The sequence below is a fragment of the Chionomys nivalis genome, chromosome 15 (genome assembly GCF_950005125.1).
Source record: "Chionomys nivalis chromosome 15, mChiNiv1.1, whole genome shotgun sequence".
Lineage (NCBI taxonomy): Eukaryota > Metazoa > Chordata > Mammalia > Rodentia > Cricetidae > Chionomys > Chionomys nivalis.
Genome location: NC_080100.1, coordinates 66,663,833 through 66,684,042, shown reverse-complemented (window position 1 = coordinate 66,684,042; position 20,210 = coordinate 66,663,833). Strand labels below are relative to the sequence as shown.

Here is a 20,210-nt window from a genome sequence, read left to right as displayed (position 1 = left end):
CTCTTGTTGTTTTGCATGGCTAGTGTCTTTACCCCTTGAGCCATTGTGTGGGCACCTTTGTTTTAATTAAACTTTACAGCACTGGTATTCAAACCAAGAGGGCAGGGTAGGTGAGGCAGGCATTCCATTAATAGAATTATAGCTAGATTATAGAATTTTAATAGATTATAGCTCCATGAGCTCTAATTCTAGCCTTCTTGGGGTTTTTATTTGCATTTGCCTGAAGAATAGTGAGAGATCTTAAGTGAAACAAGTAAAAACATATGAGTTGTTTTATTTTGCAAAGGAGGAGGGGTTATTAGTCCCCTTTTGAAGATGAGCAAACTGAGCTATAAAGAGACTAAGAGAGTTAACTAACGACTTACCCAGTAAGCTACAAAGCTAGAATAGAACTTATTCTTTGAGTTGGAGCTGAGTGTTAGCTGGGTTGTGAGTCTGGAAAGTCAGTCCTTTCTAGACTTGTAAGGGGAGCTTCATGGGGACCAAGAGACAAAATCTGGAATACATCAACCAAATTAGTCAAAAATGAAGGGACATATTCTTAACATGGTTAGGAAAAAACATGGCATGAAGGAATATATTGTAAATTTAGACAAGGTGTATGTCATGTTTTAAGGGGAAGTTGTAGATACAAATAATATAGGAAGGAGCATCATGAGTAAATATTGGAAACATTTCTATTATCTAAAATCTATATAACCTGCAGTGTTTTAGATTTATTTTTTTAGATCTTATAATATGTCCATATATATAATAAATATTTTGGGAATAGGACCCACATATAAACACAAAGCTCCATTATTTTTTATAAGCAACTCATGCACAATTTTTAAAGATGTGTTTATTTATGTATTTATTATGTGTACAGTGTTGTATCTTCACGTCAGAAGAGGGCACCAGATCTCATTACAGATGGTTGTGGGCCACCCCGTGCTTGCTGGGAACTGAACTCCCACAAGTTGTTTTCTGACTTCCACATGTGTGCCACGGCACTTGTACACATATGCACCTCTCCTCCACCCCCAGGTCCTCAAAACTGCAAACAAATGCTTTAAAAAAGTAAAGATGAAAGCTGGGTGGTGGCGCACGCCTTTAATCCCAGCACTCGGGATGCAGAGGCAGGCGAATTTCTGTGAGTTTGAGGCTGGCCTGGTCTACAAGAGCTAGTTCCAGGACAGGAACCAAAGCTACAGAGAAACCCTTCCTTGAAAAAAAAAAAAAAACAAGAGAGAAAGAGAGAGAGAGAGAGAGAGAGAGAGAGAGAGAGAGAGAGAAAAGAAGGGAGGGTGGGAAGGAGGGAGGGAGGAAAGAAAGGAACAAAGAAAGCGCTCTTTAGAATGCACACACAGATTAACTCTCTCTTCTTACTAAAGTTGGTTTGCAGTCGCCTGCCTTTTTATCCCACATAATGATTTTCTGATATTTTCTTTATGATCTAACAAATAAACCTTGCCTGAAGATCAGAGTGCAAGGTCAGCCACACTTGTCAGCCACACAGACCAGGCAGTGTGGCACACACCTTTAATCCCAGCAGCCACACTAGTCAGTCACGCAAACTGGGCAGTGGTGATGCACGCCTTTAATCCCAGCACTAAAGAAGATAAGGTAGGATAAGACGGGAACTCGCTCTCTTTTTAGTCTGAAGATTTTGTAGAGGTAAGAGCTCTCTACTGATTCGCTGCTTTGCTTCTCTGATCTTTCATCTTGAACCCCAATATCTGTCTCTGGGTTTTTATTAGTCCCGCCACATTTTCCTCTGTCAGAATATGAGTAGCTGCAGCCTGCTGCTATGTTATAGTTTTTCAGAATTTTAGGGATGTTTCTCTTCTACATCATACTCATTTATCTGAGCATCGTCTTTGAACAGCTATGGCATGTCTCTGGTGGTACTGTATCTTTAGAAACTGTAAAGGCCACTTGTGTGTGTCCTTGTGAGATAGTCTAAGGAGCTTGATCAGATTCATTCTCTTCCAGTTACAGAATCAAAGGGCATGGTAAATCTGAAGTGCCCTAGGTTGCAGGAGGGGAAACTCAACCAGTGGAAACAGAGCTGCCATTGAAGAAAGGCGGGCATTACACAACATGCAGAAGATACATGAGAAAAAGGCCCTCTGCCTAACATAGGTGGCACTCAGGAAGCCAAAAGCTCCAGCCTCTTCTTAGGGACTGGGGTTTTCCTCACCTAACATAGGGTTGCTCAGCTGAAGACAGCTAGGGTGGTTGATTGGCCCAGAACCATGGTGTGATATGTCCTGATCCAGTCTTGAACTCCTTGAATGGGTCCATCAGCCATCAGCAAAGGACTTGCTGGTGGGAGACAAAAGCTGCCAGGCTTTTGTCTTAAGTCAAGAGGTTGAGTAAGAAGATCTATACCTTTGTTTTTTGCCATATTTGTTTCCTAACCATGGTTCCTCTCAATATCTGTCTTCCTACCAGAAAGTCTATCTGACAACTCTGAGTCTCTCACTTGTATGTGTGCTTGGGTGTAAGTAGGTAAGTATGTATATATGTATGCATGCATGCATATATATGCATGCATGTATATTGTTATGTAGACATGCTTGTGCACACATGTACAGAGGCCAGTCGTGGATGTTCAGTGCCCTCTTTGGTAAACCTGGAGCTCATTGCTTTCCTGACTAGGTGACCAGCAAACCCCAGTGATGCTCCTGTCTCTGTGTCCCCCCTGCCCAGGACAATGAGGCACACATAGCCACTTCATGACTTTGCACATGGTTTCTGGGGCTCTGAACTGAGGACCTCATAGTTTTACAACAAGCATTATTGCTCACTGATCTATCATCCCTAGTCCCAAATCCGTTATTTATATACAATGAAATCTACTGATTCTAGGTGAAGGGTTCAGTAATTTTGATCAATGTAGAAACTGTGTCAGCTGCACAGGAGAGACACCATGTTCAAGGCCTTTCACATGTGTGTGCCCTTCACATTGAGCTCTGCTTTCAGGAAGTAGCTCTGGGTGACACTTAGATCCTGAGAGACAAGGTTGGCTTTGTGTCATGGGAGTCACTTCCAACAGTTTCAGAATCTCGCACAAGTTGAAATCTGTGCATTCTTTTGTACCTGTTTCTTTTGGTTATATTATGTTCTGTTGTTGACTGTTTATTTCTGTTTATTGCTGCTACGTGTTCCGTGAGAATCTTCCTAGTGCTGTTATCAGCCTGGATGGACACCTGCGTTACTTCCAGTGTAGGGCCCCGTGAATAAAGCATTATGTGAGCATGTTCCCCTTGGGTAATGTTCTGAAGTGTAAATGGTGGATTATATGATTGTCAGTGTTTGACACTCTGAGGGATTGCTAATTTGCCTTAGGAGAATCATAGCTTTTCACATTCCCACAGATATATAACCATTACATTCACATCCATGGCAGTACTTAGAATTACCTGTTTTTTAAAATTTTGTCATACTAAGGAATACATAGCATCATGTAATTTATTTACTTTTGCCTCATTATTAATTATATAATACTGTTCTGTTATTAAGGTACATTAAAAATTATTCTGTAAAATATTTATTCAAAAATTTTTCAGTTTACTTTATTTATTTTGTTGGGTGGGATGCTTCAAAGAGCTTGTTATATATCCTGTCCATAAGTTATTTGTCTGGTACTTGTTTTGATTTTTTTTCTAACATATGAAAAGGTAATTTTTCATTTCTTTACTCTTTTTCTCTAATATTTTTAATTATTTATTATTTATTTTTAAAACTACAATTGTTGTATAAATAATGAGTTTTGTTGTGGCATGCTCATATTTATCTGTTATGTGTTTTTATTATTTTCATCTTCTGATTCCTATTTCTTGTCTCCTGTTTCAATTTCTTAAAATCTTTTGTTGGAGAGATGTAGAGTGTATCCTGTATATTGTATGATGTATACTGTGTATTGTATACTGTATGATGTATATTGTGTGATGTATCCTGTATCCTACATACTGATTCCTGTATACTATATTCTGTATACTGTATAATGGATACCGGGTACTATATGATACATTCTGTATACTATATGCTGATTTTGGTATACTGTATGTAATACTGAATATTGAATATTGTATAGTATATGAAGAATACAGTATAATGGATACTGGGTATTACATGATGTATCCTATATGCTGATTCCTGTATACTATATAATGGATTCTGGATCCTGTATACTATATGATGTATAGTATACTATATACTGTATCTTTTTGCCTAGCTACTTATTATTTATCATATTATCTGATTTCCTACTTTAAAAAAACTGCAAGTCTCATTATATACAGATTTACATATACAATTTCTTTAAATTATAGAATACAACCCAAGTTTTATGTTTCTTTGCTTTTGTTTCAGTTCCTTTAATACTAAGTTTAACATTAAGATGGAAAATCAAATTAGAAGTCATTATTTAGTGATACTTTTCTTGCTTTCCCCTTCTATGTTGACTAGATAGAATTAACACATGGTCCTGTAGCAACTGGAGTTGGGACTATTCTGTGTTTTCTACACTATGTCTCCTAGGAGGTTAAGTAATTACTTTAACTTCTTGTTTTACATTTTATTTATTGAGTGTGCATGCATGTGCATGTGTGTGTGCATACATGTATGTATGCATGTGGGTGTGTGACTCATGTGGAGGTCGGAGGAGGATGTTCTCTGCTTGCATCATGTAGGTTCCAGGTACTGACAGCTAGCACTGAACCATCTTGCCACAGTCTCTTTTTGAGACAAGTTCTCTCTCTATAGCCCTGGCTGGTCTGGAAAACTCTGTGTAAACCAGGTTGTCCTAAACTTCCAACAGTCCCCCCGCCTCAGACTTCCTAGGGCTAGAATTGCAGGCATGTACTGGATAGGGAGGGCATGCCTGTCCTTGGTCACAATGTTACGTACCTTAGGTTCCATTGACAGGAAGAGGTGATCAAGTCAGGATAAGATGTTAAGAGCCATTACCTGATGTCTGGCATTTGTTCATTGATCTGACAAAGGGTGGCTGGAGGGGCAAAGGGTCTGCACAATAAAGGATCTGGAGGGCCCGAGACCAAGGTGGTGGAGACTGCTTAAGCCTCTCTGTAGCCTTGGAGCTCAAGATGCCTCAGAGCCTCGTAACGAATAATGGCGATTCTGAAACTAACACTGCAGCAGAACCCCATAAGGCATGAATAACGTGAGCTAATACTTACCCAGCAGTCAGCACGCTTTCAGATGGGTCACATACATCAGTTATTAGTGAGCTGCTTTCTCGGCCATTTTCAATATATGAAAACTTTATTTATAAAAAGAAAACATCTTTTAAATCAAACTAAATAAAGAACTTCCTAGAATTTTCAAATAACCTCAATTTCCCCTTAGATCTAGAGTGTAACCAATATGCATATTAGTTATTGATATGAAAAAATAGCTTCCCCATGCCATCTAGTTAATTTGAGTTTTAAACAAAAATAAATGAACAAACAGAAAAGCATGTAGTTTTACTTGAACCATTTCTATAAAGAACATTTTGATTTCCTGAGGTGACACTATTTTACAAATTAAATTATTGGTTTTGCTATTGCCAAGATCTTTCTTACCATGGTGGTTTAATGATAAGTCATTATTAAATAAATTAGTCATTTGAAAAATGTTTTTGAGGAATTCCATGTTAAAAGAGCTTAAATGTTTTTCCTTATTGATTTAAATAACAGCCTTCATATTTTGTAGTCATTAAAAATCAAACAAGCAAAGCAGACTTTTTTATCACACTTATTATATAAATCCTATCCATCTTGGGTAATCACATATAATTAAAAAGAAGACAGGAAGGCAGGCTATAAGCATGGAAAGGAGAAGAGAAAGTAAAACGAGAAACGGAATAAGCATTCCTTGAGACCCTCGATAACTGCGTCTACCATTGCACCGTGCATCTTCTTAATGATTCTATGTGCATGCATGGGTATTCTTAAATAAAAAAGGTGTACCTTACTCTCCCTAACCTGCTTTTATTTTTTAGCTATGTACTAGTAGGCTTTATTGTGAAGATGAATATCTGAGAGCTAATTGGGTATTTAGATGGTGTCTCGCATTTCTTTAGGTTCTTAGCATAGTCTCCGTTTCTTAGGATTTCACAGAAAAGCCTAAATGTGTCAATATTTAATAAAGTGTTAAAGCTGTGTTGATGTTGATTGTGGAGACTTTTTCTCTAGTGCTGGGGGTGTAGTGTTGAAGGTCGGGGCCTTCAGGTGCTAGCACGGTACAGCAAAGCCGCAGCAGCAGCGTAGGGATCTCAGTGTTGCTGAGAAGTGGTTCTCTGTGAAGGTTATGCAGCTACCATCCCACCACCAGAGTCCAAAGTCGGCGGTCAGTGCTGCTGCTTACCATGGTCTTAATTGGCATTCTTTCATTACCAGGTAGGGAAAACCTCTATTTCAAATGGTTTATGAGCTGATTCTCAGTTTATATGATGTAATTTATATGATATAATTAAATTTGGCTCTCCTATAGATTTAAACGGGATAACTGTGAGATCCCAGATGAACAAGACATGGCTGACAACCAGGCTTTGTTAGCCATAATATGCTCCTTGTCTTTTCAGTCTCGGTGTGCACAGAGTCAGAGCCAGAACTCATCCACTGTCTGAGACTGGTGCTGATGGACGCTGTCAAGGACACTGTGCAGCAGGTAATATCCATGCTGAGATGTGGGAGAAACCATGAGACAGACCTGAACAAGCCCCGCGTTCCCGATCATCTGCTTCAGAGCCTTCCACAAGAATGGGGTTATATTCCAAGAGAGTCCAGAAGGAAAGAACCAAGTAAAGGTGAGCACATTAGATCCCTGAGAAAGTGTCCCCTAATGAAACAGGCTCTCGGGTTATTCATTTATATAAAATTCTAAAACTTATAAGATCAATGAATGCCATTTATTTTCATTTCAAAAAGTATATGGGGGGCTTCATTCTCCTTTCACTCTAAGCCACACAGGCAATGCAGCTAGGAATGAAAATGACCATATTCATCTTATTTTATTTGTACTTTATAAAGTTTTGAAATTTGTTTTATTTCTTTACTTATTTTTGAGATTATAATTTGATTATCACTTCTCTTCCTTCTCTTTCCTCCCTCCAAACTCCTCTCCACTATTCTTCAAATTCATGGTTTCTTTCTCTTCTTTTACTAATTGTTATTGTATGCATAAATTTATGCTGGTACATATATATTCCTGAATATAACCTGCTAAGTCTGTAGAGGGCTACCTGTATATATGTTCTCAGGGCTGACCATTTGGCACTGGACAATCAATTGGTGTGCTTTCCTGGGGAAGACCTCTCCTACCTCCTCTTCACTGCCTTTCAGCGCCTCGGGAATTTTAATCTTTTATTTTTGCCTTAGCATTAGCAGAAGTCACATGACCTTGCCCTACTTTAAATCTAGATAATGATCTGTGTACCCTTATGATCACACTTTTATTATCAGTTTTGTTTTGTTATTGTCTTTACCCTGCAACCATCACATTTCACTTTCTTTTCCCTTAATGCAGATTCTAGGCATCAACTAGCACTTCATCTGCTACTTGTAAATAGTTCTGATAGGATCTCTTCCCCAGGCCTGAGGTTTTGTATTGAATCTATTGCTCTTGCTTTGAATAATCCTTCTACCAAGTGTATTTGAGTCATCATCTATCTCTATATTCACCTTTTATATTATTTATCTGTGTGAATCTTCTCTTTTCTAAAGTAAATCATCATTTTGTATTCATTTTTAAAGAAGAATATGTTTCGACTCGAAGGAAACCCTTCCCACACTAAAACATTCCAGCTGGAAATCACAGAAGGGAGCTACAAGGTCCAGCCTTTCCTTCACCGAGAGCCGAGATAGTGTCGCTCTTGTTCACCAGACTTCTATTACAAACTCAAGTCAGTTATCTATGAGGAAACTTTCTAGTAATGCTTTAATTTTGTTCACGTCCTATCAAACTGCCTTTGGATCTAATCAAGATACTTAATTGAAATTGGAAAATGTTACCTTTTCACTGAGCGAGATTTTCCTCTTCTGAGCATTGTCCATTGTTTGCAGGTCTCCTTCCTTCTGGTTGTTACCTTCACTTTTAGGGATTCAGGAAGCTTTAACATTATTAGCTTGCTACACCACTTGATTGACCTCTTGGCTCAACTGTCCTATTGCAAATATTTTCTTTTCTAAAAGCATATTGGAACATCTCCAGACTGAAAGGACTTATAAGTCACAGATGTGCTCTCTTTATATGTACCGGTTGTTGGGTCTTCCTTACTAATTAGTATTTTTCATATTATTATAAGTTGGTGTAGGGTTGCATTCTTAGACAGTCATAAAGAGGAGTCGGAGAAACTACAGACCATCGTATATATTCTAAATGTGAATGACAATGGAGAATCCCTTATCCTTGCTCTGAGTTCTGAAACTCTTTAGGAACCATCAAATCAGGACTTCTTGAACCTTCTTTTTCTTTTTCACTCTTTTTTATCATTTTGGTTTTTGTGGTTTTCATTGCCCTCATTCAACTTCAGTCCAAAAATATTAATATATACTTTGGTTCTTTCAAGAAAGAGAATCTACATTCACATAATTTTATTACAATGCCTTGTTTAAATTATTCTTTTTAATTTATTGTTAATCTATTCTTGTTCTTAATTTATACATTAAGATTATTTTTACAGATAGGTATAAGAAAACACTAGATAGAGGATTTGTCTGTCTACATGTTTAGACATTCACTAGAGGTCTTGAAGTGCCTCCTCCTTATATAAGACCAGACAATATTTACGTGTTTAAGATCACAGATACATGTGCTCTATCCCTCTGGTACGAGGACACTTGTAAAAAGAAATGGGTGCAGACACCCAGAACATACATGATTAAAGAAATTAAGCGTTTATAAAGTTCTCCATGAAGATTGTCACAGTGAGGGGTTGAGGGTAGAGTGGGAGATGGGGAGGGAGACATGTGTCCTTCTTTAGCTTCCTGATGTTAATAAGATTTAGTCTCTCAAACGATACATGATCTTATGCTGTGCTTTAACACTGGGAACACAGCACAGAGTACATGGAACCAAAGCAGAAACGCTCTCGTGTATTCCATTGCATATGAACACTTTCTCAGTCCTGCCACAAAGTGAAATAATAATTTGATCAGATTTAGAAAGAAAAAGTGTCGGAAAACCACCTGAATATGAGCTCCTGTATATTTTTATTGAATGTGAATTCCTTCTGAGCTTTGTGTCATGGTATATTAACTCTCCATCTCAAGTTGCCTTGATTAGCAAAAGATTTCAAAAACTAAACATGTAACACATGCAGACAAACTCTGTAACTGTCCAGTGTGGAAGTCTAATGAGACACGATTATGGTTTTTATAACTTTGTCTAAACAATGACAAATGCTTACAGAGACCTGAAGAGGAGAGTTGTAAAATAATCCCACACTAGCCCAGAACTGAGTATAATAAAGGGTTTTTTCTTTAGGGATAGACTCATAGATAACAGTCCTCTGCACAGACAGGGAACAGCAACCAAATCCAAAAGCCGGGAGAGAGAGAGCAAGTGCATGCTTTATGTCAGTATTTGTAGTATAAGAGGCCACTGCCACGTGGGCTGGTATCTTAATGGCTACTGGCTGAAGGAATTCCTACAGCCTTTTTAAGCATATATTTATAACTTGTTAAAAGATGAGTAGACAGAATCTATGTGAACATCCTTAGCTGTGTGCACAGCAGAGCACAGAGTCACTGCAGAGACAAACTAAAGTGCATTCCCATTTCTTCTTCATCAACAAATGATATGACGTAGAAATGAACACCACAAAATATTACACAAGGCATGCGATTAAAAACACAGATTGTTCTCACACGTAGCTCAGCTTCTTGGTATGTGCTCCGTTGTGTTTAAGAGCAAGTATGTAAGAAACTGGTTTGATTTTGTTTCTTTGACAGCAGTTGAGTAAAATATCTACTTGAGATGTTGTTTTATCAGTAGTAAATTAGTATTTTTAATGAAAAGAATACTTTATGGAAAAGATTTTTGTTGGAGCATTGGCTTCGATTGAACCAATGGATTCTGGAGCAAGCAAACAGGTAAAGCACAAAGAAAGTGCTTCCAGGCATTGCAACCCTGGGGAAAGGCCAAGACTAAAACTTCTGGGATCATCTAAAGGAATGAGCTTCAGGCTGGGGATACAGTCCAAGAGTGCTTGTTTAGTATTCACTAATCCTGGATTTGATCCCCAGTGCTCATAAAACCAGGCTTGCTGTAGAACGCTAGCAGAAGGATCCAAAGTTTGATGTCACCCTTGACCATATAAAGAGTTTGTACCCAGACTGGGATCCATGGGAGCCTATCTCAAAATGGAAGAAAATAGGTTAACATAAAATCAAATAAAGAGTAGTTTTTAGCTAAGGACAAATATGCTCCCAGAGAATAGAGGTATTTTTGATTGTCACACCTGAGGTGGGATGCTATTGGCATTTAGTTAGTGGAAACCATAAATGCTCCAGAAATTTATCCAGGTACAGAACAGCTTTCCACAACAAAAAATGACTCAGCTTCCAGAGGCCCGTGGTGGGAAACTGAGAAAGTCTGCTTTAGAGACAGCATCAATACATCCTTCAAAGAAACAGCAGGAAGCAAATGGCATCATGTAGAGTCATCAGACGAGAGGCCAGTGACACCATCAAGCAACTACCACATTCAGGAGGTGTTAGAAGAACAAAGAGCTAGCATGAAACACAAACACACAAACCTGTTAACTTGTGAATCCAACGAGTAGTCCTTGAACAGCTCTGGCTTACTGATGTCAGAGCTACAGTGCAGCCCTCGTCGAGCTCACATTCTATGAATGGAGACAGATAATGAGGCAGTGAATGATGTAATTGTTGGATGATGAAGGATACTGCAACAAAGGCCACAAACACAGGTTTCCCCTGAAAGAAAGAGAAGGGGGTTTGAGATGGGAAGAGCACGGTGAGGCTGCTTTAGGTGAGGTGGCTACAGAAACATTCTGAGGAGGTGACGTGTCTGGGAAGAATGAAAGATGAGGAGCCAGTCAGTCCCGAGAAGACCGCAAGGGAGAAGAAGAAAGCATTTAAAGGGCCTCAGAGGTGTCAGAGGTTGTGGGGACCTTTGCTTAGTTAGCAGTGTCCCCCAGTACTTCAAAGCTTAGATCTTAAAAAATAAACATATAAATTATAATTCTAAGTTTTCTAATTTTCATCTATAGAAGGAAAATCTTGCAGAAATTTGGAGTCTTGAGTAATAGTGCAGGAGTTTCTGGTAGAGCTCTGCTGGAGAGCATTAAGCTCTTGTACGTCTTACTAATTTTCTCCATGAAAGTTCGACATCCCCACACAGCAAACCCACGATGTGATGGCCTGAGAATACTAACAGTAATCATACCTTTTCTGCCTTCTCTCCCCAGGCTTCCCACGGCTTGCTGCTCAGGCAGTGTCTGTGGTAATCAGCAAGTTACCTACGGTGATTGCATGCTTGCCTCCCACAATTAAATACTTCTTTTTTCTGTCTGAGAGGAAAATGTCAAAAAACTTGGCTGAATTGAAGAAAGCTGGCCTGCTTGTCTGGAACTTGATTGTAATTATATGTCGGATATTTGAGGATGGGAACACCGTGGAACGTTTAACAGGTGCCTTCCTTGACAGACGGAGTAAAGAGAAAGCAGCCTTTATCTCTGTGTGTTTGGAAAGTATTCTAGGAGAGAGAAGCCCTTGTCAACTGACCCAGAAGGTCATACTGAGTATTGAGCGGCAAAACCCCAACTGGATGGAGCATCAGCTTCTGAGAGCAAAGACACTGAGCATCAACTGGTAAAGCCACGCTTGTTTCTTACTCACCTGAGTCAAATGAATTCTCCGTATCAAAGTCACCAATACATAAGAGCAACAAAATTATATCAGATAGGCAGCAATGGTCATTTGGCAAAAATAATAGGGCCTTTGAGGAACCCAGAAAAAGATAAGTACCCCCACTAAACCCTGGACTGTTAGATGTTCCTTGTAAAATCTGAACCCCATTGATATGCAGGAATACTATCCTGGTTTAGGTTCTATCTTAAGGTTTCTGATTAAAAGGGTGCAGCTCAACCAAGGAGAATTTAGTTTCACTCCTTTTCAGTGTGCAACTGGGTATCTAGTGCCTAGCCTGAGGCATTTTGTAAATGGAGTGGGTGCAGATTGAATTAAGAAAGAATTAATGGATATAAAAGGCTTTTTATTGCTTTCTGTGTACCTGATTGTCAAAAAGGTACACATTTTTTATCTGGTAATGTAAGAATCCCAGAGGGCAACTGGGGCATATCACTCACAGGCTATAAACACACCCAGCTGTTTCAGGATGGAAATGTCAGCTTTCTCCTGGTTTGTCACCAGCAGCTAAGTGATTTGTGGTACTGCAAAGAATTTTAAGGGTCCCTGATGAATTCAAATATGTATGTAGAGTTCTTCTGTGTTGAGGTTAGTCTGTAGGTATAAAAACTGCATGATATTGATAAAGGTTCAGATGGTCTACACATTATCAAGTTCATTGCTTGAACGGCCACACACCCTGCCCCCACCCACCCCTAGTTATTAAAGGTCTATCCATGTGGCTAGCAGACACTACTGTAACTTTCTACCTGAGATGACTAAAGGTCACCTGAAATATGATGACTTTTATTGGCAAATGGCAGTGATAAAGAGCTCAGGCTTGAGAATCAGATGGGGAAAGAGGCATTCCTTGTAAGTGGGTCACTTTTTGCCTCTCTTAGAACTTCACTTTAAGGATGATGCCAGTCTGGCAGAACTGTTTTGAAAACTGAAGTAACAAAAATTTCAACATCCACTTGAGATCAAGTAAGCAACTTTTACCCATAAACTCTGTTAGAGGACATTGTGTGCTGTCAGATGTGGTGGTATGCACACAGGAGCAGAGATGGGCTCTACCTAGAGAGGTCCTCTCCCCAGTCAGGGGCCAAAATACCCTGCACTCACTGATTAGCAGAATGGTAGCCTGGACATTTCTCTGGCCCTTGTTAATCTATGAGATTCCATATTATCCTGCGTGGTGAGTATTAAGTAGCCTGGTTTCCCTGATCTAGTCATATAGAAAACTAGATTATCACTTTGGAGTGTGCAGGGGAAGGAATGACAGTAGAAGTCAGGGAAATGCTTAGTGACATTGACAGTTAGTGACCTTCTTAATCTTTATTATTTGCATCCAATACTAAATTACAAGCTTGAATCCATTGAGTAAAAGATTAAAGTCAAATGTCATTATTTGTGGTAGTGGGTATAAAACAGAAAGAGAGTGAGAACAAAGAGAAGGTTAAAAATAGCAGATCTGAATCTGCTACGAGTAAAGTGTATATTGCTGCCTTAGAATTCCTATAGATAAGATATATTCAAAATAACACTTCCGGTCATTCCTAAGATAATTTCCCCTCAAAAGGTAATTCTTAAGTTCTAAACCACCACGAACAAACACCAATAGATTTAGTCTCTTTTCCAGTAGGACATTGTTTGGATAGGATGTGATTGGTTAGCACACCCACGCATTTAGTCTCTTTTCCAGTAGGACATTGTCTGGATAGGATGTAGTTGGTTAGGACATTGTCTGGATAAGATGTAGTTGGTTAGGACATTGTCTAGATAGGATGTAGTTGGTTAGGACATTGTCTGGATAGGATGTAGTTGGTTAGGACATTGTCTGGATAAGATGTAGTTGGTTAGGACATTGTCTGGATAGGATGTAGTTGGTTAGGACATTGTCTGGATAGGATGTAGTTGGTTAGGACATTGTCTGGATAAGATGTAGTTGGTTAGGACATTGTCTGGATAAGATGTAGTTGGTTAGGACATTGTCTGGATAAGATGTAGTTGGTTGGGACATTGTCTGGATAGGATGTAGTTGGTTAGGACATTGTCTAGATAAGATGTAGTTGGTTAGGACATTGTCTAGATAAGATGTAGTTGGTTAGGACATTGTCTGGATAGGATGTAGTTGGTTAGGACATTGTCTAGATAGGATGTAGTTGGTTAGGACATTGTCTAGATAAGATGTAGTTGGTTAGGACATTGTCTGGATAGGATGTAGTTGGTTAGGACATTGTCTAGATAGGATGTAGTTGGTTAGCTGGTACTCAAAAGTCATCAGTTATTTTTCACAACATTAAAAAAAAGGAAAAGATTTACTGATTTTTAAAATGTTTTCTAGATTCTGAAAAGTAAGAAAATTGTCATAATACCATGTCATTCTCAATTTCATAAATAATACTAATATATAAAAATTCAGACTTAAAGTTATTTATCATATATATTTGAAAAAGGTAAAATTGCCTTACTATAGATAGCAAGTTCACTGAGCTTGTATGCTATTGATATATTCCTTCTTGACTGTGATTTTATATTGATGATCTGGTGTGGGTGGGTGTGCATGCATGCTCTGTGTGTTTCCATCTTCTCATGACTTGATCTCATAGGTCTACACTTTGAGGAAAATGGATAAACACACTTCAGATCAGTGTGTCTGCATCAGTCAGAGGGTTGCCTCGGCTTTTCCACAGGGTTATTTCATTAAAAAAAAAATCTATGCAGCTATTTAAATGAAAGTAATTTTCTCTTAAATTCCTCAAGAAGATTATCTTGGAAGTGCATAATATCATTTATCAGCCTTTTCCCGTTCGCATTAGATTCAGCTTTGGTTTTATGGAAGTAGCTGCAGCTGGAGGGAGGCAGCGTAAGTATCACTTGCCTTGCATACTGCCTGAAAGCCTCACTATTCGTTAAAATAACCTTCACCCTGTGGTAACTCTCAGGCTGGAAACAGTCAACTCAGATGCCGGAGAACACACAGCACAAAAGTAAAGAAATGTCTGTCTTTGCAGAGTAATTTGTCGAGTTGAAGACTATTGTTTTTCATCATGGTGACCCTGACTTGGCTGGCTGGGTGCATATACAGATTAAGATTAATGCAGTTATTCCTTGGCTAAGGTCTGCCTCTTTCAGGGCACATTCTCCCTAATGACATGATTGATAAGCAGTCCCAAATCCAGAGAGGAACTCATTAATCATAGCATTGACTGAATGCAATCATTTGCTTCACCTGCATAGTGATGGACAGGAAAGGATACAATCCGGGGGTTGACACTGAGATCCTCCTTTGTCGGGGCCTCAACTTTCTCAATGTCATCCTCTGCAAATCCTGACAAGAAGTTCTGCTTGCAACGTATATGCAGGTTCAAAATGATAGGTGCAAATTTCTTAGTGTAACAATGTCTTTTATAAATTTGCTCTAGCTAATGAGTGTTTCTAAATCGGTAGGAATCACTTTATTTCCTATTTTCTTGAGCAAGACTTATGAAGTCTTAAATTTCCTGTGTGTGAAAGAGAGAGGGGTGTTTTGAAGCTGCATGTGGAAGCAATATCAAAGTTAAGGTCCAGCATCTGGGTATCATTTGGAGTCCTCAGGTCAATGGCACCAACTCTCAGCAGAACTAATTTTATAATCATGGCAAAATCTCAGCAGTGACCTGCAGCATACAGCTGATTACATGACAGTAAATTTCATTTATTCTGGGAAACAGCATAAACCCATGAATATGCCTACAAATGCTTAGATAACAAAGCCTAACACAGTCTAAATGCATATATAGTGGGAGTTGGTGTGGGGAACACACGCTGGGGACACTGTGGTCCAGTAACATCTATAGTGAGAGTCGGTGGGGAGCACACCCTGGGGACGAACCTCGGAAGCTCGCACTGGCGTCATAGTTGGAAGTGTCTCACTTTTGTCATCTCTTACTAATACGCAAATAATTCTCAAACTTACAAAATTTCATAAAGAAGCATGCATATCTGTAACTCCACATTCCCAGCAGGATGATAGTAGACTTTAGATGGGGAATAATAACCAAGGTAGTGATTTTTCTCCCTAAGTGTCTGTTAGGATTAAGTAGGCGAGGGAGTCTGTAGTGTGTTTGGGGCAACAGGTGTCAAAGTTCTGTTTCAAATGCTCAGTAGTTAGCCCGGGCGGGGTCTTGAAGCACTGGTCCTTCCCCAACCACTACAGACTCCGCATTTGAACATGTTGTCTTTGGTGGAATACTGAAGCTGTTTCTGGCACCAGTGATTCTTTTTGTCCTCAAATAGAAAATACAAATTCTTTCTCACATGGCCTTTAAAGAAAGGTTTTATTTTCATCTCATTATTGTGACAATTTCAACAATTACAGTAATGGGAAGTGTTCTGTAGATAGGAGTTTAAACTCAACAAACAACTCTTTTCAAAGAAATGATTTAGATTTTAAAAATGCTTTCGGGTGCTTTGTTCCTGGTCAGTGTATTGGAGCTGCGCTGCTTTGGGAAGACATAATATTTGAAGAGAGCCTTTAAGGGTGCTTCGAATGCAAACTGTACATGTACTCTTCACACTCAGTCTCTTTCCTTGCCATGTATGCAGTCCCTCATCACTAACACAATTTGTCCTTTGTGTCTAGTGCATTCCTGATGGTGGGGGAAAGCTCAGGCATAGAAGGAGATGCCGCTCTTGAACTGACTGAGCAGAAAACAAACGCGATGGTCCTGGATCTCTGCCACAAACCAGGTGGCAGCGAGTACCTGAGGCGAATTTATCACATCATGCGGCTCAATGAGGTAGGGAAACGCTCTTTTTACCGAGCAATTAGGTGTGTACTGGCCTGAGGCAGTGTCTGCTGGCAGCTAAGGGTTAGTCAAGGAGGTAATAATACTTCTTAAAGTCAATACTAAACTCAATATTGCATTATTAATAGAATCTATTTAGCCCTGGATGCTCTGCATGTACAGAAAAAGGCTTCCTGAAACAATATAGGTTTTATTTATATGATTTAAACAATAACACAGCTCATAAACTCAGTTCGGTTCTGAAATATAGAGATGAGAAATGTAGTTTGGGAATTGTGTGTTTTTGGTGCATTCAGCCGATTGTGCAGTCTGGTAGTTGTAGAAATGAAGGATTTTCTGAGGAGAAACAGCTATTTTCCTTGGGTTGATAAAGTTGAGAATTTCCTATGTAATAAAAAACAAAAACCTCAAATCATAAAGTCATCAGGAAAATAGTGATCTTGTGTGCTTTTTTTTTCTGTTTAGAGACTGGGTCTCACTGTGTAGCCTGGCTGGTCTGTAACTTGTTTTGTAAACCAGACTCTCAGAGATATCTGCTTGCCCTGGCCTTTAGCGTGCTGGGATTGAAGGTTTGTGTTATCCCACCCAGTCCCACTGTGCTCTTTATTAGGGAATTCAGCAATTCTGCCTTGCTTTGATTTACTGAAATTTCTCCCTTGGAAAGACATGTTCTTCAGGGGTTTCTATGTCTGGACACTCAGGTTGGCTAGAGCAGTTCCTGTGAGCAGTGAGGCAGGGTTTGCAGTAGGATTGCCCTCAGAGATCGTCAGAAGCTCTGCGGACAGAAATGAGGACAGACTGTAAGAGCTGGAGGGACAAGACTGTGTTCTAGGAATGTCAGAAGCTCCACGCTTTAGTCTCACCAACATGATCAAGGAAAACAGAAGTAGCCATACCGAAGTAACCTCAGCCACACAAAGAACTGCAGGCAGCTGATGAAGGCTGAGAGTGGGGAACAGTCATCGGGAAGAACATGCCAGCTGCTTAGCCACCTTCGTTCCTAGACAGAGTCAATCACTCATTTGGAGCTAGGCTGGCAACGGCAGCTGCAGCAGTCCTCCTTCTCTAGACAGCGCATTACCGTGGTGGAAGGCACATGGACCCAAGCGTGGCTGTTTATAAAGTGCAGGTTCTGAGCCCAGGTGCTCACCCTCGCACTGCAAGGGCTCCTACCCCCTGAGCCCTCTGGACGGCCCCAAGAAATTGTTGCTGCACTGTCCTTGCATGTGTATCGTGCGTGGTGTGTGCCCTTGAGGAAGTCCAGGGAGAGCTTTGTGGATCCCTTTCTTTCCTTTTGCTTCTGCGTGGATTCCGGAGATCAAATTCAGATCGGCAGGGTTGTGGAACAAGTGCCATCTAACTGGCACAGATTATCAACACAGCAGAGAAAACACACACAAGAGAAAGCATCTCTCAGAATTGGCAGCAGATTTACATTTTTGTTAAACAGTGCAAGCAAGAAAGTCTAAATGTAGTTTTCACAATGGAAATGAGTTAAGAAAAATTGTTAATAGCGAAAGCAATTATTCCTTTCTAATGAGATTTTTATTCCTTTAAAAACCTGACTTAAATTATAATGGAGAAAATTTTTGTTTCTGCTCTATGCCTTAGTCATAAAAGTATTTCTCTTGGATTTCTCATTACCTAATCACATTTAATAAGTCTTTGTTTCATTACATAACTGATCTACTTAATGAGATGTTCTGCAATTGGAAAATTAAATAAATCACTGTTGTTAGTTACAGTAGTATTTTATTTAGATTTTTAGTATTTTTTGATCTAAAATTTGCCTTTCATGTTGGACACAGTGTACATCATGAAGATACAGGGACACACACACACAGTGAAACACATGGACACAGTGTACATCAGGAAGATACAGAGACAAACACACACAGTGAAACACATGGACACAGTGTACATCATGAAGATACAGAGACAAACACACACAGTGAAACACACGGGTACAGTGTACATCAGGAAGTATAGGGACACACACAGTGAAACACATGGGCACAGTGTACATCAGGAAGATACAGAGACAAACACACAGTGAAACACATGGGCACAGTGTACATCAGGAAGTATAGGGACACACACACAGTGAAACACATGGGCACAGTGTACATCAGGAAGATACAGAGACAAACACACACAGTGAAACACATGGGCACAGTGTACATCAGGAAGATACAGAGACAAACACACACAGTGAAACACACGGGTACAGTGTACATCAGGAAGTATAGGGACACACACAGTGAAACACATGGGCACAGTGTACATCAGGAAGTATAGGGACACACACACAGTGAAACACATGGGCACAGTGTACATCAGGAAGATACAGAGACAAACACACACAGTGAAACACATGGGCACAGTGTACATCAGGAAGATACAGAGACAAACACACACAGTGAAACACACGGGTACAGTGTACATCAGGAAGTATAGGGACACACACAGTGAAACACATGGGCACAGTGTACATCAGGAAGATACAGAGACAAACACACAGTGAAACACATGGGCACAGTGTACATCAGGAAGTATAGGGACACACACACAGTGAAACACATGGGCACAGTGTACATCAGGAAGATACAGGGACACACACACACAGTGAAACACATGGGCACAGTGTACATCAGGAAGATACAGAGACAAACACACAGTGAAACATATGGGCACAGTGTACATCAGGAAGATACAGGGACACACACAACACAGTGAAACACACGGGCACAGTGTACATCAGGAAGTATAGGGACACACACAGTGAAACACATGGGCACAGTGTACATCAGGAAGATACAGGGACACACACAACACAGTGAAACAAGAATAGATCTTTGGCTTCTCATCACAACTGTATGACTCACTCCATGAGCCCTCAGGGCTGTCCTCTGGCCTTTCAAGCCAGAAAGTGTGGTGCTGGGCTGAAGTATTGCAAAACTTTCAACTGCTCTCCTATCCCTGGAGCAACAGGGATGATTCTGGCTGGGTAGTAGCTGAGAGTCTGCCCTTCTAACAAGCTCCCAGGTGAGACTGCTGCTGTTGCCTGTGCACCACACAGGTTGGTGAGGGTTTTCGATGACCCCTGGAGTGCTCTTCACTCTAACTGGAATGTGTATTAGCTGCAAACCTGGGATGTATTGTGGTATATTAAAAAGCTAGGCAAGTCTTTATTTTTATTTATTAAGTGACTTATTAATAGCAAACATTTGTTAGGTTGATGGTATTCTTTTAGTCATTTTAATATGTTGCTTTCCAAAAAGAGTCCCATAAAACAGATTAGGGATGTTCGCCTTACTTATTTATGGGTAGAAAATGAACGATAACGCAGGAGATTCTGTCTTCTTGTCCAGGGCTGCACCAGTGCTTGGATGATTAGAATTATATACTCTGAGTTTCTATTGAGCCTTGATAGTGTTCAGTCCACAGCATGGAAATCAAGTGTGTGGGAGTTCGCATTATAAATAGTTCCATACAGAATGAGACTCCTTACAGTAAAATCAGGATACTTACTGCTCTGCTGAACCCAGAGTAG

The 20,210-nt window shown here is 39.8% G+C and overlaps 1 protein-coding gene across 1 annotated transcript in view; it reads left to right on the top strand.

Moving 5' to 3' along the window:
- Kiaa0825 (KIAA0825 ortholog) overlaps nucleotides 1–20,210 on the top strand; it is a 442,157-nt gene that overhangs the window by 183,358 nt on the left and 238,589 nt on the right. Inside the window, exons 17-19 of the mRNA XM_057790199.1 lie at nucleotides 6,575–6,799; nucleotides 11,426–11,828; nucleotides 16,492–16,648. Of these exons, the coding sequence (XP_057646182.1) occupies nucleotides 6,575–6,799; nucleotides 11,426–11,828; nucleotides 16,492–16,648 (785 nt within the window). The remainder of the gene's footprint in view (nucleotides 1–6,574; nucleotides 6,800–11,425; nucleotides 11,829–16,491; nucleotides 16,649–20,210) is intronic.